Here is a 24709-nt window from a genome sequence, read left to right on the forward strand (position 1 = left end):
TTGCTGCGTGCCTTTGCAGTTCGTCATGATTCCCTGTCTGCCAAATTTGGTTGGTAACAGTGCCCTTTGAGTCTGATTCTGGGAGTAGTTTCCATGTGGCTTGTCATCTTAATCAGACATTTGCTCATAGTTTCTAAAAGAATCGCCTGCCTCGCTTTAGACATGGCTTATTTTAGAATGGTATTTCTCAACTGTCTTTTAAAATTTATGTAGGGAATTAAATATGGTTAGCAGCTTAACTAGAGTTACTAAATAATCCTAGAATTCTGAGATTAAAAAAGGATTTTTTAAAAAATAAAGTTCTGCATTGCTTTGTTAAAACCGGTAAAATTAGTGTAGTTAAACAATATATAGTTCAGTCCAGAATGTGGTTGATCGGTCCTTTTCCCATCTGATGTACCTTGGATCTTAGTAATACAAATTTGGAAAGATCTTTCAGGAGGAAAAAACTGTTCCATTTTTGTTCCAAAAGTGCAATCTTTAAAAACAGTGCCTTTGTAGATGGGCTAATGTTTCTATATTTGGTAGCAAAGCCATATAAAGCAGTTGATCCTAGACAAAAATAAAGTCTTTTGACTGAATGACCTTGCTCATTTTTCATTTTCCGGTTACACACTCTCACAGGGGTGAGTTAATTCAGATGTTTACGTCAGATCATGCTCTTATGTATATTAAAAATAAGAATCTCTTAATTTTTGTTTGTACATATTGTTTGTACATATTGTTTGTACATGAATTCCTTACAGCTGTTTGGTAAGGGCCAGCTTGCACGTGAGGGAGGTATTTGGTCCTTTGCCCTGTTATTTGTGAAGGTATGGGAGGATCTTGTTTACCTACTCATGTTTTGTCAGCTTTGTAATCTGATACTTGTTTCTGTACCGTTGGTGATCCAGCCTATTTATTACATTAGAAATGCTGGAAAACAGAGTTTCTCTATTAGGTAGATTGTTGACAGGTCTTTTGTTGCTTCTTTTAAAAGATGGGGTAATAGGAGTCAGTAGGGGGAGAGAAGAGAACACTGTTAAGGATTTAATCTTCTCAGACAGAAGGTTAAGAAGTCTGCCTGTCTGCATCTGACTGGTATTGCTACAAGCCAGCAATGCAGTAAAGCCATCCAATTTGGAGATAGCTTTGTTGAGCTGCATAATTCAAGTGAGTGTGTCCTCATTACAGAGCAACTCTTAAGCTACGTGCAGCATTATATTAGTCATAGGTAGGGAATATAACCTTTTTTCCTCCCTTTCTATTATTTCTGTTTCTCATTAAAATCTGCCGTTTGGGCAGCACCCAGGCTGTGTATGAACCTCAGCTATGGAGGCTTTAACTGACAGGAAAGTGGGATAAACATCGGCCTAATTATAGCTGGGTCTAGCTCTACTTTAAGGGTTCCTTAGCTAAAAGACCCCCACAAAAAATGGACCCTCAAATTCCTGGTGTATTTATAACATTGTAGTTAGGAATTACTGTCAGATAAACTCAGGTGTGGGTTTATCTTTCCCTGAGTAACTCTGAAGTTGGTATGCTTATTTTGGAACAAGCTACAGGGCTAGACAGAAATAGGGTGGTTCTTTCTTGGGAGTAAACCTGTCCATACATGGAGTTATTTCAAAGTTACTTTCTTCACACAAGACAGAGGTCTTTTAAACAAAACAACAGAAAACCTGAGGGGTTTGGGGGCATTTTTTTTTCTCATAGAGTAAGAGGTGGCTACAAGTTAACTTTCCCTTCCTTACTCACCTTGCTTTGGTAGGATTTATTGTTATATTTTCAGAGGCTTCATTTCCCTTGGAAGGATCTTTGGTACTCAGTGAGCTATTAATATGTACTAGCTTAAAAAAAAAAAAACAAAACAAAACAAAAATCCCCCCCACAAAACTAAAGATTTAAGTCCTCTGTGGCAATTTGTGAATGTATAACCAACTAGCAGCGTTTTTAAATTAATCGTCAACTAACTACTTAAGAAAGGAAGGAAATACATATTGCATTATTAACTTCTACCAGAAGCTGAAGAATGTCATTGTCTATTTTAACGGGGGGTTTTGTGTCTTTAGTCTGTAAAGATGCTGATCTGTATTTTTTGCATGAAAATAAGGTAGAAGAATTCTTTAGGAACACCATTTATGGTAAGGTAATTGGAAATTATAATTTATCTGCTTAGTTCCAGCCTTCTGGTTCTCATTTAGCAACCTCAATTCAGCATTATCTGAAAACCACACAATCTAGCAACTGGAACTGGGAATAAAGAGGCTTTTTGCAGTAAGGAATTTAAGATCTGAGGAATTGAACGATACTAGCCCAAAACAGGCAAGAACAATGCTTACGCTTATGAGGTGCTAACACAGTTTTTCTGTCCTCACAGACTTAAATTATAGTTTAACATTGTTCTGTAAAATAATTAATAGCATAAGTACTTATTTATTTCCAGGAAGTTTTGGATTTAAACATGATTCAGCTTTTGAGTGTTGCACAAAGTCTAAGGACAGGACTTCTCAGAGGTCCCCAGTTTGCTTTTTCCTTTCAGTAGCATCTGAACATCAGGATTGATGATTTCTTTGAACTGTGGGCAGCAGCTTAGCAAAACGTACATAGCGTGCTAACACATTGTTTTGTTGGGAAGTGTTACCTCATCCAAGAAATTTTAAGAGTAATGTCATGCATGGCATTTGGAAGTATTTCCCCACGGGTCTCTTTAACTCTGTGTTCTTCCAAAAGGGGACAACGCCTTTGCATTTCACCTGATGGAAAACAATCCTTACTACCAGGGAATAACAATACTGCTGATGGAATGTAGCTGCCAAATGCCACCACTTTCACTCTCACCACACAATGAAAATGGAAAAAAAATTCAACACATAGAACCTTAGCAGCTTCCTGGGGAAATGATCTGTGCCAGTCGTTGCCAAAAGGAAACAGCCCACAAAGTGCTCCTTCTGGCTGAGAGATTGCCTTGTTCTTGTTCCTTTCAATTCCCCAGTGCATGGTTCTCATGAAAATCTGCAGGTGAGGCTGTTCCAGCTGCCTGCACAGAGAATGTAGGTGATTTTAACAACTTCAAAGACCTTCACGGTGGGTTGGTGGGTGGGAGCTGGGTGGATGTCTCTTTCATTTCATGCAGCACAGTGAGTCTGGCCTTGGCTTTCTTGCAACTGGTTCAGGAGCAAGCATTGGCTTGATATAAAGTTGCTCAGTTGGCTAAGGAAAATGGTTGAATATACAAGCAGGCTTTGCCACCTGGGTCAGATTGTCCCATTTTGCTGCTGGGAGGAAGCTTGATATTAAACATAAAACAAATGCAGATCCATTCTAATGTGTGCTGAAGGTGAACTGTCAGAGCTTACACTCAGTTCAAATTGAATTTGAATCGATGAGTGATTCAGTAGTGCACTGATGCAGTCTGCACAATGCTGAAACCAAGGCTTGCAGGTCACATCGATTTGGCTTCCACGCCTGCACACCAGTATCTTTCAGTAGCCACTGTCACTACTCACTGCTCTTGCCTGTTTTGGGCTAGTATCTGTCAGCCACCCCTGCACACCGCTGTCAGTAGCCATAGCACAAGTGTGAGGGAGAGATGGGAATAAGACAGGAATAGATGCTTTGGCTGCTAGCTCAGGGACAGGTGGAAGAGTAGAGGTGAATCAGTCAGCTATGGGAAGTTCCAGCCCTGAGATGCAAATTCAGAAACTCCACAAATAAAATTATTTGGGTTTTTTATAGACTTATCATCTCTGCTTTTGAATGGCTGCAGAAAAGGAAAATCAGCCCTGTTGGTCAAAGCCTTAACATTTAACTGCTATGTGCTTAACATTTAGACTGTATCTTCCCCCCCCCCCCCCCCCCCCCCCACCCCCCCCATAATTTAAATCAGTGCTTCATCAGATCTTGTGTGTATATGGTGGAAAAATACACCGTGCTGACAGCACACCTCTTAACATCTCTTTTCATGAGAGAAACCAAATTGCCTGTGCAGGTACTTGTTCTATGTACTCTTGCTTTTACTAAACGGCAAGCTCACGAAAGGGACAAGATCTGGTACCAAATTAGCGGCTCATCGGGGAAAGGACCCATCATATGCTCCTGGTATCTAAACTGCTACCTGGCATCCCTAATCCAAGACACAAGGCAGCTTTGATACTTGCCTCTGAACTTGAGACAGATGCTGGTTTGTACCAATTTATTATAGCAGTTGTTGAGCCATGCTGGGAAGGATTACAATAGATATTTTGCAAGACTCTAGGCTCTTCCCGTGAAGTCTTAAAATGTGAAATATGGTAGCTGTCTGGGGAAAAACAAGCCCTTTTTGTTGCTTAGTTGCATACAAATTACAGACCAGTACATTTTGCTCTAATGACAGTCAAGTAATAACTGTGGCAGTAATAAAGACAGTGTAATAGCTGAGTGATGTAATGCTATTCAATATGAGAGGAAGATTTTCAGAGCATTATCCCATTTCCATCATCATTCTTGTAGGCTAAACAAGCCAAGTTCTTAAAAAGTTTTGCTGGGATTTGGCTTTCTGAACCACTCTTTTTGTTTTTACTTCTCCTCTGGACTTTCCTCAACTGTCTCTGTCCTACAGCCCAAACCAGAAGCATATTCCAACTGATACCTCACTGCTACTGAGCAGACCAGACTTCTTCCCCAGTCCCTCCTGTTATGTATTATGTTCCCCTTTTGAATAAACTCTAGAAACTCTAGATTGTTATCTGCCTTTTTTACTTTTTTAATAGTTTCACACCATTGGCTCAATTTATCATCACTGTAACTTTGACATCCTTTTTTGCTGTACTGCTGCTAGTCTGGCATTCTTACTTTTGATTGTTTTGTGCATTTGAAGATTTCTTTTAAAATCCAAACGTGATTCTTTGTACTTGGCTGTATTGAATTTTATCTTGCTGGTTTTTGACCATTTCTCCAATCTGTTAAGACCGTCTTGAGTTGTGCTCAGCTCTTCAGCGTGTTCCACATTCCTTGCAGGTTGGTGTCCCTGCAGTTTTAGTAGCACTACTTGCTGAGTTTTGGCCCTGGTCAGTAGGGGAAGCACTGAGTGTGTTTATTCAAGCAGCTCTGCACCTGTGATATCAGACCTTGATCCAAAAGAAAAGTACTTTTCCTGTTTGCTTTGTCTAAAAGTATTTTATATTTGGGGTCTGTTTGATTTGCTGCTTTCCTTCTGCCTGTAGAGTACAAGGAAAGAAAGAATGTTAGTTATGGGGTTAGATTTTTTGGCAAGCCCATCATGGTGGCTTACTGCTTTCTAATTTTCATTGCCTGTTTGTGAATTGTTTAGTGTTTTGTTTCAAAAGCCTTCTGTGTGTTAACAATAAATTTATGGCCTTGTAATTCACCAGTCAGTCTTTTCTTCCTTTTAAAGATGGATATTCTCTTTCTCTTGAGATTTCGTAAAGGCAAAAATCTTTCAAAAATCCTCAAAGGTACATGCTTTTTTCTGAACAATTTCCCCTCCTTTTTTCTCAAACGTTTAGGATAAATTTCTTAATCTGTCAGGAGAGGAAGAACAACCTCAGGGAAAGGTTTCAGGCACACAGGACAGCTCCATCATCCTGGAATATAATGATCAACATTAGTATGCCTAATTTTTAATAGTCTCATATTTATGCAGCTAAAGTACCTGAGGTGCAGTTCCTAAGAATGAGATGGAAAGCTTGATAGACTTTGATAAAGATTTCTCTTAAAAAAAAAAAAAAAATAGCTTTGGCAGCTCCAGTGACAATTTTTGGGAAGAGCAAGGTCTCCACAACAGATTTCAAGTCTGAAACTAGTCATTACAACTACTTCAGGCAATTGCCTCTGCTGTTTCTTAAACAGTCCTATTTCCAACCTGAAATTTGATGTGTTGGTTTTATTTTCTTTGTATTGGGTTACAAAGTGTGAAATTTGCAGATGGCCTTAATTAATTGGTTATGGTTTAGTAATATTCTTATTTGTTTCACCTAGGAACTACACAGAAATTTCAAATATAAACATAACTGTAAGAGAATGTTAACCTTTCTGTACGTACATACCAAGGCTATAAAAATAACATACTGAGCAAATGTCAGAATTCTAATCAGTAATTATTTTTTCAAAAATACTTCAGGTGGACAAAGAGCTGGCATGTCCTTCATTGTTTTGTCCTGATCGAGGATGCTCAAGGCCCTCACTGAAACGTGCTGAAGTGCACTATAGGGGAAGAGCCCTGTGCTGGGGTCAGAGGATGCTCTGAGGGCATGGCTGAGTTGCTGAGGAATATCTAATGTCTCAGAGTGGTGTGAAATATCAGTACCAAGATGAGAAAGAGGGGCCCTGATGGTTTAAGTGCAGGATTTTCTTTTTTTGGAGCACGAGTCCAAGTAGGACAGAAACAAACTGCATTTTGGGGCAATGCTTAATAAAGTTCCTGACAGCAGGCTGTGGTGGGGGCGCTGCCTGCAGGTGCCTGCCACTGCCTCTGCTGAAGGAAGTGGAACAGATGTCACATTTAGGGAAAGATTATGCAAAGAAAATGTCAACATTTACCCTAGAATATTGATCCAAGGAAAGCTAAATTACAAAGCCTTGGAAGTAGCTGAAGGTTGAGGGAAGAGGAGAACAAAGTTGGTGGCTGTATTGTTGCCCTGTGACTGGTGCCACGCCAGCTGCACCAGCACTGCCTTGGGGCTGCTGCCAGGCCTGCTACTGCTGTAAGTCTGATTTAACAGAGCAGGAGAAAATATTTCTGGGTTTTTTTTCCAAAGGTAAGTGCTTTTCGCCCTGCAGAAGAGATTATTGCAAGTGCAGCTGGAGGGGTATAGGATGAGTATTTCTGCTTGTTGAATACATTTAGAGCTGGGAAATGTGGATTGACAAAAATGTAAAGTTTAATAAATATTTTCAATCAATTAAAAGAGGTGGAAGAGACACCTTTGTGTTTTGGACACTTCAAAAGAGAATTGAAGAGAAAGGAAATAATTTAAGCAAGTTTTGCTAGAATTAATGCTTCTTTTGTTCAAGATTTGAAAAATACCTTTAGGATGCCTAAATGTGCAGATCCTTGTACTGCACAAGGATTTTGATTTAGCTAGTCAAAAAAATAAAATGCTATATTTGTGGGGTTTTGAACTGCACTGGAATGAAAATCACAATTCAGCTTACAGATTCCTCATAACATTTTTCATTGAAAAAGTTTGTCTTTGGAAGGTAATCAGGGGCTGGAGCACCTCTTCTGTGAAGACAGGCTGAGTGAACCGGGTTTGTTCAGCCTGGAGAAGAGAAGGCTCTGGAGAGACCTCAGAGCCCCTTCCAGTTCCTGATGGGGCTACAAGAGAGCTGGAGAGGAGCTTTTCACAAGGACCTGGAGTGACAGGACAAGGGGGAATGGTTTTTAACTGAGAGTAGGTTTAAATTAGATATTAGAGAGAAATTCTTGACTGTGAGGGTAGTGAGGCACTGGAACAGCTTGCCCAGAGAAGCTGTGGCTGCCCCTGGAAGTGTTCAAGGCCAGACTGGATGGGCCTTTGTGCAACCTGGTCTAGTGGAAGGTGCCCCTGCCCATGGCAGAGGAGTTGTAACTTGATGATCTTTAAAGTCCCTTCCAACCCAACCCATTCTGTGGTTCTATGGCTCTATGACATTTTCTCTTGTACAAAGGAGAGTCTGAATGTTTTTATCTCTGTAATTACCTAAATACAGTTAGAGGCACATATAATCCTGGTTAACAGCAGAAAATCTGGATAGTGGTTTAAAATCAAGTGGTCTTTATATTTGAATCAAATTTATTGCTGTTAGGACAGAAATAGTTTCCCTTGCTCTCTCACTTTTCAGTCATTGACATTCAGTATTCACTCAAAGCTTAAGTTAGACTTCTTACTTGCTCTGGTGTCTTCTCACTGCTATTCATGAAAATAAAAGTACAGCCTTGACAAGAGAAGACTTAGGAATTTCTGTTTTACTTGATGGTATTTTATTTTGTTATGTATTAGACGTTTGGGGGTTTTTTCAGCTGCATAAATGTTCTTTGGTTTTTGGATGAAAAATGTTCAATTGCAGTGTGTAAGGCATTCTTTTATGGTAGTTTGTTTGTTTGTTTGTTTGTTTGTTTGTTTTGTTTTGTTTTGTTTTAATTTGTGCAATGTCAGACCTTCTATATGCTATAATTTAAAAAATATATTTTTGGATAAAAGGCTGAGGTTTTCTTGTATATTCATAAGGCTGCTCTGCATACCATCGTGACAAAATCTTTGTGATCAAAGGTACATCTTTAAAGGATGCTTTTGTTCTGTTGACATATGCGTAGACCTGTGTGTGCTGAGGATGTTTGAAGGACAGCTCACGGGGCTGTGCAGGGTGTGTTTGTATCAAAGGGAGCTGGCACCGCTCGGTGGTGAGGAGCGGTATTGGTTTGTAGAGAAAGCCACGTGGAAAATTTCCATGTAAGGGACTGCTGGGGAGGGATTGGCAGCTATGATGTCTTTAGCTCGAAGTGTTTCTCTAGCAGCTGGGATGATAAGAAAAAGAAACCACCACCTGAACAGCTCTAGTTATACTACCTGACAGAGAGATCGTAACTAAATTTTATAAACCCTTTACTTAAAAACATTTTTTTACAAAATATGAGATACTCGGGTCTGGTTCAGAGTCTGATCTAAAAATTATATTTTCTCAAGTAGGAAGTAATACAAATATAGGGAAATAATTCAGCTTTCAAATGTTTTCTGCTGAAGGATGCAGAATCAATGAAATGACACAAACAAGACAAATGTGTCTTTTGCACTGGAAGTTTGTTTTTCTAGCAGGGTGCATGGCATCTATTGGCACATTATGTGCATATACATGTAGGCAGATATTAGCACTAACCACTTTATCAATTATAAGAGTTTAAATACCTTAAAAATCTCCCAGCAATAGACCTACTGATTGCTTGTTTGTAATTTCATATATACACTGTAATAACTTCATGGCATCCATGGAGAATGCCTTAGTTTCTTGCTGTGGCAGGGAGTGTTGGGAGTTTTTATTCTCTGGTACAGGATTTACTCTGAGAACTCATTAAACTGGAGGGCAAAACCATGTCTGGAATCACAACTCTTTTGGCTTTGATGTATTCAGGGACTTTGTCTCCTTCAGTGGACTAGTAAGTATTATTTCTATATTTCCTTACAGTGCCTCATAAAAGGCAGTCATCAAATTTATGTGGTCTGTGATGTTTAAGAATTCAGCTTCTCTGTGCAGCAGAAGTGGCAGCTTCCTTCATCCCTCCCGCAGCCTGTGTGCCGAGCGGGTCGGGAGTGCTCAGCAAACAAACCACCGCAGGGTTGGTTTGCACACATCTCATTGGGGAACCAGTGAGACGATGCTCTTCTGAAGAGTGCACTGTTTTGTTGTGCTGGTTTGAAGTCCTGTTAAGTCATACCAGTTAGCTGGAGGCTTTCTTTTTGCTTCATTTATGAGATATTCTACCTGAGAGAAACTGCTCATGTCACATATCTATTGTGTATTGGTACCCAGACAAATAATCTTTGAAAGGTGAGGAAAAAGTCTGCTGAATTACAGAGTACTGTGTAACACAGTTTGAAAGAATGGAAGAATGCCAATTCCAAATTTGTTTAATCTTCAAAACTAGTATTTTTTTTTTCTTTCATTAAAGAGTAAAAGCTGGTACAAAGGTGTTTCAGAGAAGCAGAATAGAAATTTCTGCAGAAGGGATTCTGTCCATTGCTATAAAAGGAAGTTGTGTTTAACATGATGCATGGGATTTGTTACAAATTAAAAATAGAATAGAAAACTTGTTTTCTCTGCTGTATTAGTAAGCCTGACAGTGCAAGTAGTGTCAGAGAGGGAGACATACCTAATCAAACCAACCTGACAGTAAAAGTGGGTTTCATGTCTTCAGGTGCTAGGGTACCCCTTCAGTAGTTCTATTCACAACAGTAACCCAGAAGTTTTGTGGGTTTTGTTTGGTTGGTTTTTGTTTGTTTTTTTTTTTGTTTGTTTGTTTGTTGGGGTTTTTTGTTTGTTTGTTTGTTTTGTTTTGTTTTGTTTTTAGTATTGAGAATGAATCCTTTACTGGTGTGCAGCACAAAAAGCTTTGGGGCTTGCCAGTAGGAATTGTTAAGTTAAAAGGTTATTTCCAGAACACTTGCCCAGAACATCATCTGAGGACCAGAATCAATTAAATCTTTGCAACTGTGCAGGAGAGGACTGCCTGGAATGGAAAAGATGAGAAATTTTTCGAGATGTTGAAAGGATCATGATTCTCAGAAAAGACCCATTTAAGAATAGTTTATGACTGTTGTAGTTATAAACTCACTGCCATAAAAGGAATGTGCTGCATGTTGGCAGGCTACCAAGTCAGGGAAAATGAAAGTGAAGCTCAGCACTATTTTAGTGCATCAGATCTGGGAGGAGCAGGAGTGGGGGGAATCCCGATTGGCTTATATTTACTTTTGTTTGGGAAGTATTGCCAGTCCTAACTATTGGGAAACAATCTGCAAATGACAGATGGATGAGCACTTGCAAGACTGAGAGACTCACTGCCCTTAGCCAAGAATCCTCTTTCATCCCAGGCTTGGGGACTCCTTACTTGTCTTGTTTCTTCCCTTCCTCGGAGTCTCTGCTTTTTTGTGTCTCTTTGCAGTTTCACTTTTCACATTTCATCTGTTGTTCACAAGGCTTGTGCTCTCTTGTCTCTGCATTAATGAAATCTCCTTCCATTTTACTACCCTCCCTAAGGATAAAGCGAGAGTCCCTTGAGCAAGGACCCTCTTCTGTATTACTTAAAACAAAAACAATTGCCTCCCTCCTCCACATGTACTCAGTGTAGCATGGATGTCCTCTACATTCCCACAGGCCACATCCTTTGGTTGTCTAGAGGGGATCAGTATCACTGCTCTGCTGTGTGCAAGTGTTAGTGATAAAATAAGGAGAAATCAAGCCTGCACTTTTCTTGTCTATGGGAGCCAGTTGCCTAACAGGGAGGCATTAATATGCCTTTACCCTTGTTGCTTTTGGGGAGTGTAAGCCTTCAAAAACTCATTTGTTTTAATTATCTTCTCTCTTCTCAGGCTCTTTATATTTGGCCCCTGGACACACCCTCGGGCTTTAGCCACATCGGCCGAGTTGTTGCCAAGTTGTTTTTTTTCCTAGCAGAAGAGGGGAACAATGCAGTGGCCAGTTCAGCATACAGAAAAGGTTATTCCTGTGAGACATGGTGAGCTTTCCATTTTAGGCAGCTGATGCTAGAGAGAATGTTAGCTCAGTTTGGTAATTAGATGAAAATTAAATATATGTCTTTGTTTTCTGCTCAGATGTAGTGTTTTTCTTTTATAAGTATAAATAATTTTTCTATTCTGGAGAACCATTCTAATACAAATGGAAACACAGATATATGTTGCTTCCTCACACAGCATATCTTTTTGTCAACAGTTGGAACCAGTGAGATTATGCTGAATTGTGTGCAGAGTTTCAGAATCTGTTTTTTTTCCCCATGATTTTTCATGATTATTTTATTGGAAAGATAATAATTTTAGGTTGTATGATAATCGAAAGTCTGTTGTGGGAATCTCATCTCTCTTAGATCGAGGACTGAAGTCTGGGTAATAAAGCTCAGACTAAAGGCGGAACACTTAAAAATATCTCTGATTGACCTCAGTAGGAACCTTTATGCAGCCTAAGGACAAAGTATGGATGGTACTAGTCCATAAAGTGATGCTCATTGATTGTGTATCACCCAGCGGGACTCAGTGTGAGCAGATGAGCATTTCTGCTCATTCTCTTTTCCTGCTTTTTCCTCTGTTTTTTGTCTGATCTCAACATTTAGACTTTTTTTCTTCCTTCCCTACTCCTACCATTAACAGGAGGAATATAGAAGGCATTGCTGCTGAAGCTTCCCAGTTAGAATATGATAAGGATATCTCAGGAGCATCAATAGACTGGACTGCATCACCCCATTTCACAGGAGAAGAAGGACTGGCTGGTGGGCACCGTGAGGAAGCTGAGGAAGCCGTGGGACTGGGGAGGGCCTTGTGCACCCCTTGGGCTTGAGCAGCCACGCTGTGTGTCATGTTTATTGTGCCCAGGCAGGCGTCTGCCACCTCCAGCCCTGCTGGCTCTGCAGGTGCAGGGACAGCTGCTACAGTTCATGTCATCAAACACTGAATAGACTCCCCAGTTAGAGATTTCTCTGGTTGCTTTGCAAATTATCATTCCTATAAGTTAGGGCCATTAAAAAACCTGGATCTGACAATATCCTAAAGTATATGTGAGCCAAACTGGTACTTGAAATTGTCTTATGTGCGTTTTGCAGGAAGGTTTTTGGGTTGGAGTTTCAGTTGCTCTGGGAAGAGTTTAAGAACAAAATCCAGTATAAGAGAATATGTAAAATTCAAGAAAACAGAAAGGTTTTGAACTTCACTGTTCAGGCTCCTTTCTAATGGCAGTACTGCAAGTTTATACCTTGACATTTCCTGGTGTTCCATTCAAATATTATGAGGTATGGCAGTAATTACCTCTTTTATCAGGGCACAATGTAAACTTCCTAAAAGTAGACAGGATTGCCATTTGGTTCACGCATTCCAGCACAAGCAGCTAAGGGGAACATGCATTAATTGAGAGTCTTAAAAGTGAAGTGGGAATTGAGGTCTAATACTTCAGATTTCTGTGGCTGTAATTGAGAAGCTAGTATTAAATAGGAGGGGTATATATGCTGACAAGCATGCAAGTTATATGCTACAGTACTTCTGTAGATCTGTAAGGTTAATGCAATTAATTTCATTTAGAATGCTTTCCTCCTCTTCAATAAGTCTTTGAGAAGCTTAAATTTATAATTGTCTTTATTGTTATTCTAGCTGTTAATGATTAAAGTATTTTATTTTCATCAGTGAGCTTTTGCAAGGTATTTTAATAGCAAATAGCAAATCATAAACGTTTGAAGACACCTAGTTTGCATCATCAATAGATGTACAAGCATAGGAAAATCTAGAGCTTTAAATCTCTTTTTAAAGGTAAATGTCATAGAATCATGGAATGGTTTGGGTTGGAAGGGACCTTAAAGGCCATCTAGTTCCAAAACCCCTGTTGTGGGCAGGGACACCTTCCACTAGACCAGGTTGTTCAGAGCCCCATTCAATCTGGCCTCGAACACTTACAAGGATGGGACATTCATCACTTCTCTGGGCAACCTGCTCCAGTGTCTCACTACTCTCACAGTGAAGATTTTCTTCCTAATATATAATCTAAATTATCCTTTCTGAGGCTTTTGCTAATTACCTTTACTCCTTTGTGCCAAACTTCAAATACAGTATGGTGCATTGAAACATGCAGTTGTCTAAAAATTCACAGGATGTGTGTTTTTTTGAGGGCTGAAGGCAGCCTCCTCATGGTTCTCTCAGGCTGTTGGGAGTCTAGAACAGCCCAGGTAATGAGGTGTATAAATGTGAGAATACTTTGTGCACTGCAAAGGGTGCTAGTTTCAGGATTAGAGACCTTGGATTGGGGTAGGAACTGGAACTCCTCTCCTTTCCCTGATAAATAACCAGCAGTCATCAGGCCCCTGCTGAAGAGTTTCCCTGTACTCCAGTCTCCTGCCACAGCCGGCAGCTTCACTATGGTTTATTAAGCATCTCTTACAAGCTATTCAACATTGCCTTTGGTTGCACTTTAGCATACACCATGACAAACTTGAGACATTACTTGCAAACTCTAAAGTCCCTAAAAGCCAAGTGCAGTGTGGAGAGCAGGAAAGACCAAGGTCTTTGGTGTTAGCATAGAATGTGTTAAGGGAAAATGACCAGGGAGTAAATAATTGTTTAGAAAGACAGATCAGAAAGACAAATCCAGAAAGACAGACTTGATCTACTGAAACACTTGCTCATGTGGTTCTCTCTTTAGGCCACAGCTTTTGTTTCTGTAGTTCCAGAGGGTTGATCTATCCTGTCTGCTGATTCTGACTGGCAGCAGCTTTAGGTGATCAAAAGCCAAATAAAAAAATAAATATCCAAATGTTAAAACTGAAATAAATATATATACAAAATACCCCACTAAGTTTTGTCAAGGAAACATTTGGTTATAGTTTGCTTTAAGTAAAAAAAAAAAGTAAACCTTTGCAAAACAATTGTTCAAATGTATTGCTGGATTGAAAAAACTTTACAAAACAAACACTGATAAAAATGAAACTGTTAATTCAACACTTGAGTAGACTCCCAGGCCTTTACTTCTTTCTAACTGATTTGGCTTTCTTTAGTGTGGCAATATTATTGCTCTTTGCTTTTTCCAGTGACATAGGAGTTCCTGACAAGAGCCTGGGAGCCTGGCCCTCTGACTAGTGTGTGCCTATCTCTTAATTGTTTCCTGCCCTCTAAATGGGGCCAGAGGCTTGGGGCTGGGGGAAGGGAAATTGGAAAAAAGTAGAAACCTCACACTACTGAGGTCTTATTATTGGGGCAAGAAAAAACCCCTGATCCCTCCCTTAAGATTGTGTGGATTTTTTTAAATTTACTTGTAAAGGGCTAAAACTTCATGTTCTTTCTTGTGAGAGCTGGGATTCTCATGTAATTCTAGGAATTCTGGACCTGAGTTGTCAGGAATAACACTGAATATGGAAAAATTTAAGCCAGTAGTGTTACAAGCTCCCGAGACTCTTGATGTTTCCCCTACTGCTCTTAGAAACAAGATGTGGTAATATCAGAATTTAACCTCTCAAGTTGTCTTCCTCCAAAGAAATTTTTCTTGTTGCAGACAGAGGCTGAAAAAACATAACCTGAGTGCATATAAAGTTCTTAATTTCCAAAGAACAAATTTTACAGACCACCTACGTTACTTTATAGCTAATAATTTTAGGGCCAAACTTACATTTTCTGAATATCTGCAATGGACAATGTTGAAACTCTTGAAAACTGGTAGTTCCTTAATATTTGCCAATATTAGGCTCCTAAAGGGAATGCTTCCCTGGCATTAAAATGTGTATTGTAGAAAACTGCTTCTGAAACGCAGCGTAATGACATGCTGTATTTGTATTATCTGTACTTGCAAGATTTACAAGCTATTGCTGAGCATGATATCCATCTTATGAGAGCCAGACAGATGGAAGAGCCATGTTGTACTCTGGTAAAGAATGAAGTGCAGTGAAGGGGCTCCAAGGGGTCTGACAACATCCAGAAACAACTGTGGAGGAGCCAACATGGTCCTGGGTGTTGAAGGCAGCACAGCAAGCAGCACATGTTTTTTAAAAAAGGGCAATCCACCAGAATAAACCCAAACACTGCTGTGTAAAACCATCATCCCCTGCCCTGAATTGTGAGTTCTGCTCTGACATCTTCATGTAGCATCTGTATTTACAGGAAAGTGGCATCTTGCAGTACTGCAATAAAGATATGTGGGGTGGGAAGTCTGTGTGGTGGAAGTGCAGCACTGCAGTGCTCACTGTGGCTCAGGCATGTGACAGTTGTGTTAGCATTGCTGTCCCCAGGCCATCTGACCCTAGCACTGGCAAGGTGGGCTGTTGTGGCAGTACAGCTGGGCTCCCTTGGGGCTCAGACAGGTACCTTCAGCACCAGCATGGGGGCTTTGCTTAACCTATAGAGAGCTAGGCATGTATATCATGGGAGGTTAAACCACCAGCCATCTATTCCCAGGATGGTGTTTTCACAGAATAATTTAGGTTGGAAAAAACCTCTGAGATCATCGAGTCCAACTTTTTACCAAGCACCACCTTGTCAACTAGACCATGGCACCTCCTTGGGCAGCCAATTCCAATGTCTAATCACCTTTTCTGTGAAGAAATTCTTCATAATGCCTGATTTAAACCTCCTCATCCTACTGTTAGTTGCCTGGGAGAAGAGGCTGACTCCCAGCTGGCTACAACCTTCTTACAGATAGTGGAAGAGAGTGGTAACATCACTCCTGAGCCTCCTCCAGGCTAACCAACCCCAGCTTCCTCAGCCACTCCTCATCAGACTTGTGCTCCAGACACTTTACCAATGACATCACTTTTTTTCTTCCTTCTTCCTATGTTTCTTGTCATACTGTGGCTGTTCCTCTTAAGTAAATCAGAGACATAAACACAGCACCCGAGCCTCCTAAAGGCTATGGCCAAGCTTGCATGCACCAGAGAAAGAGCAGAGGGAAGATGATGAACTTGTCTCAATGTTGCTGTCATTCTCCCTAAATCTGTTCTTTGTACCCATGGAATTAGCAGGAGGGGTGAAGCACCTCCAAACTGAACACATTAATTGCAATGAGTTTGACTTTGCACTTCTTTTTACTGATTCTTCATAAGTCATTTTTAAGGGGTCTGTGAGCTTCCTGCAGCAGGGTTTGTGTGCTTACAGTAACCGGCACCAGGATGTCTCCTCCCACTGGAACTACTGGGCATTGCTATAATGTACAGAGTAAATAGCATCAGCAATACAAGAATAAATTAGATTAACTGAAATAAAGTACTTTCATGGATGCTCAGTGATATTTTATTGGTCTCTCAGGACAGCCGACAGGGGGCGGTCGACGCCGGCTGTTGCCGGAGCGAGGCCGAGGCCTCAGCCCGGGGCTGCGGAGCTGCCGGGACAGTGGAACAGTACTGGCTGAGGGACAGTGGAACAGTACTGGCTGAGGGAAGAGGAACAGTGCGGGCTGAGGGACAATGGAGCAGTGCCAGCTGCGGGACAGTGGAACAGTGCGGGCTGAGGGACAGTGGAACAGTGTGGGCTGAGGGACAGTGGAACAGTACTGGCTGAGGGAAGAGGAACAGTGCGGGCTGAGGGACAATGGAGCAGTGCCAGCTGCGGGACAGTGGAACAGTGCGGGCTGAGGGACAGTGGAGCAGTGTGGGATGAGGGACAGTGGAACAGTGCGGGCTGAGGGACAGTGGAACAGTGCGGGCTGAGGGACAGTGGAGCAGTACTGGCTGAGGGAAGAGGAACAGTGCGGGCTCAGGGACAGTGGAACAGTGTGGGATGAGGGACAGTGGAACAGTGCGGGCTGAGGGACAGTGGAACAGTGCGGGCTGAGGGACAGTGGAGCAGTGCGGGCTGAGGGACAGTGGAGCAGTGCCAGCTGAGGGACAGTGGAACAGTGCGGGCTGAGGGACAGTGGAACAGTGCGGGCTGAGGGACAGTGGAACAGTGCCGGCTGAGGGACAGTGGAACAGTGCGGGCTGAGGGAAGAGGAACAGTGCGGGCTGAGGGACAGTGGACCAGTGCGGGCTGAGGGACAGTGAAGCAGTGCCGGCTGAGGGACAGTGGAGCAGTGCGGGCTGAGGGACAAGGGAACAGTGCCGGCTGTGGAACAGGGGAACAGCGCCGGCTGAGGGACAGTGGAGCAATGCCGTCTGAGGGACAGTGGAGCAGTGCGGGCTGCGGGACAGGGGAACAGTGCGGGCTGAGGGACAGTGGAGCAGTGCGGGCTGAGGGACAGTGGAACAGTGCGGGCTGAGGGACAGTGGAGCAGTGCGGGATGAGGGACAGTGGAACAGTGCGGGCTGAGGGACAGTGGAACAGTGCCGGCTGAGGGACGGTGGAACAGTGCGGTCTGAGGGGCATTGGAACAACGCTGGCTGAGGGACAGTGGAGCAGTGCTGGCTGAGGGACAGTGGATCAGCGCCGGCTGCGGGACAGTGGAACAGTGCGGGCTGAGGGACAGTGGAACAGTGCCGGCTGAGGGACAGTGGAACAGTGCGGGCTGAGGGAAGAGGAACAGTGCGGGCTGAGGGACAGTGGACCAGTGCGGGCTGAGGGACAGTGAAGCAGTGCCGGCTGAGGGACAGTGGAGCAGTGCGGGCTGAGGGACAAGGGAACAGTGCCGGCTGTGGAACAGGGGAACAGCGCCGGCTGAGGGACAGTGGAGCAATGCCGTCTGAGGGACAGTGGAGCAGTGCGGGCTGCGGGACAGGGGAACAGTGCGGGCTGAGGGACAGTGGAGCAGTGCGGGCTGAGGGACAGTGGAACAGTGCGGGCTGAGGGACAGTGGAGCAGTGCGGGATGAGGGACAGTGGAACAGTGCGGGCTGAGGGACAGTGGAACAGTGCCGGCTGAGGGACGGTGGAACAGTGCGGTCTGAGGGGCATTGGAACAACGCTGGCTGAGGGACAGTGGAGCAGTGCTGGCTGAGGGACAGTGGATCAGCGCCGGCTGCGGGACAGTGGAACAGTGCGGGCTGAGGGACAGTGGAACAGTGCGGGCTGAGGGTCAGTGGAACAGTGCGGGCTGAGGGACAGTGGAACAGTGTGGGCTGCGGGACACTGCCGGCTGAGGGACATAGTGCCGGCTGAGGGACAGTGGAATGGTACCCGCTCCAGGGCAGTACCGGCTGCGGGGCAAGGTCGGAGCTGCACCGGGGCTGCGGGCAGAGGAGTTGGCGCTGGTTTGCACATGGCTCCGCTGCCGCTAGGACAGGGATACGTTTTTGTGTGATGGCGCTCACAGGCTGCCTGCCCTGTAGTGCTCGCTCGGCCCCCTACCCCGCCGCCATCGGGCAGCACAAAGTGTCGAGGGTCTCGCAGCAAGTTTGTTTTGGATATGACCGAGCTGACGCGTGTGCATGCGGGCAGGTTTCTGTCATATGCGCTCCGTACCGGTTTGGTAATGGGTAAGGCTGGGGGCTGCGTTCTTGTTAAAGCCATGGAATTACCACAGAACGGTTTGGCTTGGAAGAAACCTTTAAAGACCATCTAATCCAACCCCCAGCAAAGGGCAGGGACAACTTCAACTACATCTGGTTGCTCAGAGTCCCGTCCAGCCTGACACTGAATACTGTCAAGGGATGGCGTGTCTGCACCTGTCCAAGGTGTTCTGTAAGTGTCCTTCCTCGCAGTCTTGTCCTTCAGGACAAGACCGCGGCCGGTTTGTCCCCCACTGGCACAGCCGCTGCTGTGCACTGTGGCAGGACTCTGCCCCCGTGGCTCCTGGGCCGCCACAGACCAAAGAGTGTGACTGAGAGGAGGCTGGGAGACCTGCCCTGCTGCCCCATTGCTACCCCAGCCTGATCCTGCTGCCACTGGAGTCCCAGAGAATTTCTGTACTGACTGGTTCGGGACTGGCTCCAGTCCCGCACCACATAACCTTTTAAAGCGACCTGTGGCTGTGCATGGCTGGGCTCTAAGGCAGCTGCAGTTCCTTTTTCCCATTGTGGGGTGCGTGGAACGACTGGTATTTGTGCATTAAACCCTTCTAAAATAAAATCTCATGACTGCCATCCCCCTGTTTGCTATATTTGAACTGGCTGGAAGATTGTTTAAATATATCTCATGGACAGATTACTACATGAATTATTTCCTGCCTTTGAAAAGCCATGGTTTTAAGATATCTGGCAAGTTTATTACAATGAAATGTCATATTCCTCGAACAAGTAATGAAAAGAATAATTTTTAGCAATGACTTGTTTCCAGCATTCACCATTCAGAAATGTTGTGGAGTGTGACCTTGGTTAAAAAAAATAAATAGAAAAAGCCTGCATGTTTGATCTGCCCAGCATTGCTGGGTGTTCCAAGCAGGATTCCTACTATCTAGCTGAGGTTCTAAGGTTTACCGCTGCACTTGTGACTAGGCTACTACCCCAAGTTGCTCTCAGTTCAGTGTCTAAAGCAGCTGTTACGAATGCCCCCTTATAAAAATGTCCAGTCCCTCTCACTTTGTAGCATATAAAATGGTTTTACTGAATACTGTGTAATATGTATCAAAATGTTGGGGGGGTGGGGTAGCAAAAATGGGTTAAGCACACTAAGAAAAGTGCATTTAGAATTGTGGTCCCATGTGATGGTCTTATAAAATTTTAAGTATTGTTTTTTTCTGTGACTGTATCTTAACATTTTTGATGTTTTAATTTGTTCTCATCTTTTTTTTTTTTCTTTTTTTTTTCTTCCCTACTCAGCTCTTGCCCCTGTTCTTTGCCTCTGGTTTTGTTGGTGAGGATATCACAGTGATGTCTGCATTCAACCTGCTGCATTTGGTGACAAAGAGCCAGCCAGTGGCCCTGCGAGCCTGTGGGCTTCCCTCAGGTTGAATGGGTGCTGCTTGTTGTGTCATGCATAATAAAGGCCCTTGCAGGAATGGGTGTCTCTGCTGCAGGAAACAATGTGCTATGGGTTGTTCTGTTTAAATTTTCCTTTGAAACTGAAGGTTTTGGTGTTTTTTTTTTTTTTTTTTTTTTGTAAAAGTCACTGAGTTGACTGAGCGATTTCATATCCAAGATTTTTAAAAGCTTGGAAGTGCTGACTTCTTTGTCCAAAATTCTGTCTCTTAAATTTTATATTATTTTTCTCATTCTTGATATAAACTATGCAATTAAACTGAAAATATTTTATTAAATGCCATTCCTAATTTTAAAAGAGAATTTCACATGTTGATTGCTATTATATCATAGGACTTAAAAATATTTTTCAAAGTATTTAGCAGTATATTATAGTTATACTCCATGTGTTTCTTTTCATATTTTTATTATAAATCAAGTATGTTATACTGAAAATCATGTACAAAAAGTGTGCAGAATTTAAAACAATTCTTTCATTCCTCTGAGAGCATATTCCTTAGTTACATGACACTTCTCTACATAACGAAGTGGAAACATGCAATTTAATGCTCACATGCAGCTGCACTTTTCATGTAAGGTCCACATTTGTCCATTAGGTCTGGGAAGGGTGCCGTAAGACCCCGTCTCCATGAATTGATTATATCATGAAAACCTTGAACCTAATATTTTGTGGTTTTGCTTAAACAGCAACAGTCCGTAATGTCAACGTAATAATGTCAGCGTACAGGGTTATGTGGGAGAAAATATAAGCTGTAATGAATTAATTTTGAACATTACTTGAAATTCTCTTGATGCCCAAATAAAAAAGACACAGTCCTGGCTGATGTGTGTTTGAAGCCTCAAACATGGGCTGGCTTGAGTGTTTGTGCTACACTCACAACTGGTTCATAAGAGTGCAGAATGTTACAAGCAGTTTCTCCCAGACCTGGATTTAGCAAGCATATGGAGGTGATGTTTTAAAGATTTTTTTTTCAGTGATAAGACATTAGTTTTCAAGCTGATGGATTTTCTTAAAGCTTATCAGACTTTATTTGAACTAAATCTGAGTCCAATTTTTGTAGCATTTACGTTCCATTTCCCCCACATGTGCACAAAACTCCTATTAACCTTGATAGGAACTGCAAACATATATTGAGGAAGAGAGAGAATAACCCACATTGTGTCAGCTTGACCTCAGTTTCCTGTTATATTTGCTGCTGAGCCAGATTTAAAATCCTAAAAATATAGGGTAAGCATATTTCCTTAGCCCTCATTATGCATCTTTCGATGTGTGCTCATTTTGCTGGTGGCTGCCTTAACATGGGGGCACTCAGTCTTCTGGCCATTTTGTTCCCACTCTGAAAAGGAGATCTGCGAACTGATCAGCTAGAAACACACACAACCCATGGGAGGTTTTGCTGTTCTGTAACTGTTTCCAAAGCACTGCATTAGCTGTTTTATCAAGTTGTTTTTCTGTCATAATCCAGTAATCATATTTTGGAATAAAAAGTTAACACTACTCTTTATTCTCATCCCTTAGATCCCTAGCTTTGGGACTGTTAATAGGTTGAGTTCCACTGACTTACTAATTTATAGAGATATATAGAGATATTTATATATAATAAGCCCAAATTCATCTGCTAACAGTAGAATAATATACAATAACATATCTCACATATTTTAAGAGTAATCTAAATTCCCCAGATGCTTAAAAATTAGCATAGGCTTGCTTTGCCTTTGGTTTGGGTTTTTGTGTGTGGTGTATTTAAGGGGTTGCAAGTAAATGGCATAACATGTATCAAATAAAGTATGGGAATGAAATGTAGAGCCAACATCTGTTTAAACGCCACAATGTCCTGTGACTTTGGCTTCTGAATATACATAAAACACCCCAAATTTTCATGACTTTTTTATAACATAACATTTTGAGCTAGTATGTTTCGCACCATCTGGTACTGTGAATTGCAGTCCTGTAACCATACCACCATGCCACGTGTCCAAGTCTGGGACAGTGTGGAGCTTGGCCACCTTCTAATTCAGCTGCAAATTCAATATGGAACAGACTTTTTAACCTTCTGGAACCCATTCTCAGGAAGCAAAGTATTGTCAGAGCAGTAAACTGGGCTTTCAAACAATGTTTTAAACTATACACAGTTAAATATTTTCAGGACAAGGACTTGAATGAATGTATTGTTTCAATTTTTGTGCTTGGAATGGTACCTCTGTCCTCCCTGTAAGGAACAAAGTAACACAATACAATATATAATTTATATTTTATATATAATTGCAGATCAGAAACAAGGGATTTTTTTTCTTATCCCCCTTCCCGCCCTCCCCTCCAATTAAGTTAATTAAATACTATTGGGAGGTATCTTAGAATAGAGATGAGCTGTCTCTTCTTTGAACTACTATTTTCTAAGCACTTGTGAGTTTCACTTGTGCTGGTGAAGTGTTTTTACTTGTTCTTTTTCTGTTTGTATATTAGCACCTGGAGTGCAGATCTGTTCTTCCAAATTGTATTTTTAAAATATTTTTTGTCTGAAGTTAGGACTAAATGTTTCAATGTGTGCACACCTTGCGCAGTGTCGCCTATAACATTTTTTGTAGACAAGATGGCAAGTCTGAGCTGGAGCAGGTGCTCCCAGTAGATGGCACTAGGCATTTGCTGTTCTGCACATCCAGGGCTACATGAAATGCTTCCTCTCTAGAAGTCAATCACTCAGATAGTACACCCTGAGACCTTAGGAACACTTACAAGTATTTTAAGAAGAGTGAGAATGCTGTGAAAAAAGCAAAATCTTTGCCAATATGCAAACTACCATCACATTGACTCAAAGTTTCTTCATTTTCAGTGATGACTACAGCTCCGTTGTGTTTGTTGGGTGACACACAAGTGTTGCTTCTTGAGCCCACTTTATTAGTTGAAGGTTCTGAATTTCTTTGGAAATGTAGGATGCACCCAGCACCTGCCAGGATTTAATTCACAGAAGTAAAGTCTTTAAAAAAATTCCGCTTCAAAATCACAACAATCCCCACCAAATTTTTAGTATGAGAACTACTTCATCTGCATACAATTATGCATACTAAGAAGCAACTGATACAAGTCATGATTATGCAGATTCCATGTACATATGTTTTCTGAAGCAGACCACCAAGCTATTATGTATAAAGATAGCTTATATTGCTTTACTGTGTCTTTTAATTATTATGGGTTCTCATTTCTTAAAAAGACCCTTTGTTTCTTTAACAGTTTGAATGTTGTGCTGCTTACATCACATTTTTTGCATGTGATAATTTGGCTTTTCCTCTCCTGTAGATCAAAGAAAATTACGGTGCTTGTAAAATTAAGTAAAAGTAATGATGAAGAAATTATAGGGGTGGACTTAGGGTTGGGGTTTTTTTCCCCCATGTAATGAAGTCCTAAGTAATATTAAATTGTTGTGTAGTGTTTAATTACTAAAATAACTACTAGTAGGAAACCATACTTTTCTAGCATTAAACTACAATGCATCTGTATGAAGTTGTGCATATGGTGTTGGGCATATGGTGTAAGTCTTTATTAAGTAAATGTCTACAGTATGGTTTCTCATTATTTTATTAAATCTTAATGTTAATTCTAAGTTTTAATATAATATCATTATTGGGTCTCAAAATTGGATTTTTAGCTGTAATGTGTCAACATAAAGAATTACTTTTAGGAGCAGATCGTGAGAACATTTGCATGCATGAATTATTTGTATGCATTTGTTTCTCTGAATTCTCAAACTGCTCATGTCAATGAAATATCTGCGTGCATACTGTTTGTGAGATATGGCTTTAACAATCAAAAATCGAGTAAACCTTAGTCTTGTGGGTCCAAAGTGTGGTAGTTGCTGTCTAATTTTGTGTGACTTGAGTATGACTAAGCATTTCATAGTGTCTGTTTCTATGTTCAGAGATATAATTTCTATAACGTATGTTATAACTTCCTCATAGTTTTCCGTAATGTGTGTCACCAGGGATGTACTACTACAGATGTCTGTTCACATGGTCCAAAAGAAAATAAAAGTAAGACTGATATTGTCATAAACCATCCACACAGCTATGGTTAAATGCCTGTCAATGTTTTCATTGTAAATTCATATTTTCTGGAATTTATATCTTGAACATAAAAATTTGCTCTGGGTTTAAGTATGCCATACAAGGTCTCAGATGAATGTACTTGTTCCTCAGAACTGGCTGGGGGGCAAAAAATTAAGACTCATTTGTATCCAGCTAAATTAAAAAAGAAAAAAAAGAAAAGCAAATATCAATTTGGATGAAAAACTGATTTTTAAAATAAAAAGAAGTTTTACAAATACCTGATTTACTGCCTCCCAGCAGTTATGAGGAAGACTCTTTAAAGAGTGGAAAATATGCACTATGTGATCACAATAGCAAATAGCATGTGAAACCATTCATGTGTCATTATTATATAAATGTCTATGTTTGCCTTTTAGTCATATGATAGTAGAACACTGTATTATCATAATAGCGCACAACATCATATTTTTGGAATGGCTTTAAAATGAGTTTTAAAAATTACATATAGCTGTCTTAATGGGACTATATTTGATGTTGTACTGTATTTACAAATGTTTCCTTTGTACAATAATATTCCATCTAGAATGCCTTACTTAACGCATTTTAAGATGAAATTTATTAGTAGGTATCTCTTTGGGTGTAATACTCTTAAGAGTGCCTGATACTTGCCAAA

At 41.4% G+C, this 24709-nt stretch overlaps 1 protein-coding gene across 4 annotated transcripts in view; it reads left to right on the top strand.

Moving 5' to 3' along the window:
- MSRB3 (methionine sulfoxide reductase B3) overlaps positions 1–24709 on the top strand; it is an 82757-nt gene that overhangs the window by 1385 nt on the left and 56663 nt on the right. For 2 of the 4 annotated variants that reach the window (XM_040062187.2, XM_040062186.2), the window contains exons 2-3: positions 19837–19963; positions 23950–24021. In XM_040062187.2, the coding sequence (XP_039918121.1) occupies positions 19888–19963; positions 23950–24021 (148 nt within the window). In that variant the 5' untranslated portion in view covers positions 19837–19887. The remainder of the gene's footprint in view (positions 1–19836; positions 19964–23949; positions 24022–24709) is intronic. The other 2 variants (XM_058420321.1, XM_040062188.2) reach the window with 1 other exon arrangement.

This window comes from Hirundo rustica, chromosome 4, assembly GCF_015227805.2.
Source record: "Hirundo rustica isolate bHirRus1 chromosome 4, bHirRus1.pri.v3, whole genome shotgun sequence".
Classification (NCBI taxonomy): Eukaryota; Metazoa; Chordata; class Aves; order Passeriformes; family Hirundinidae; genus Hirundo; species Hirundo rustica.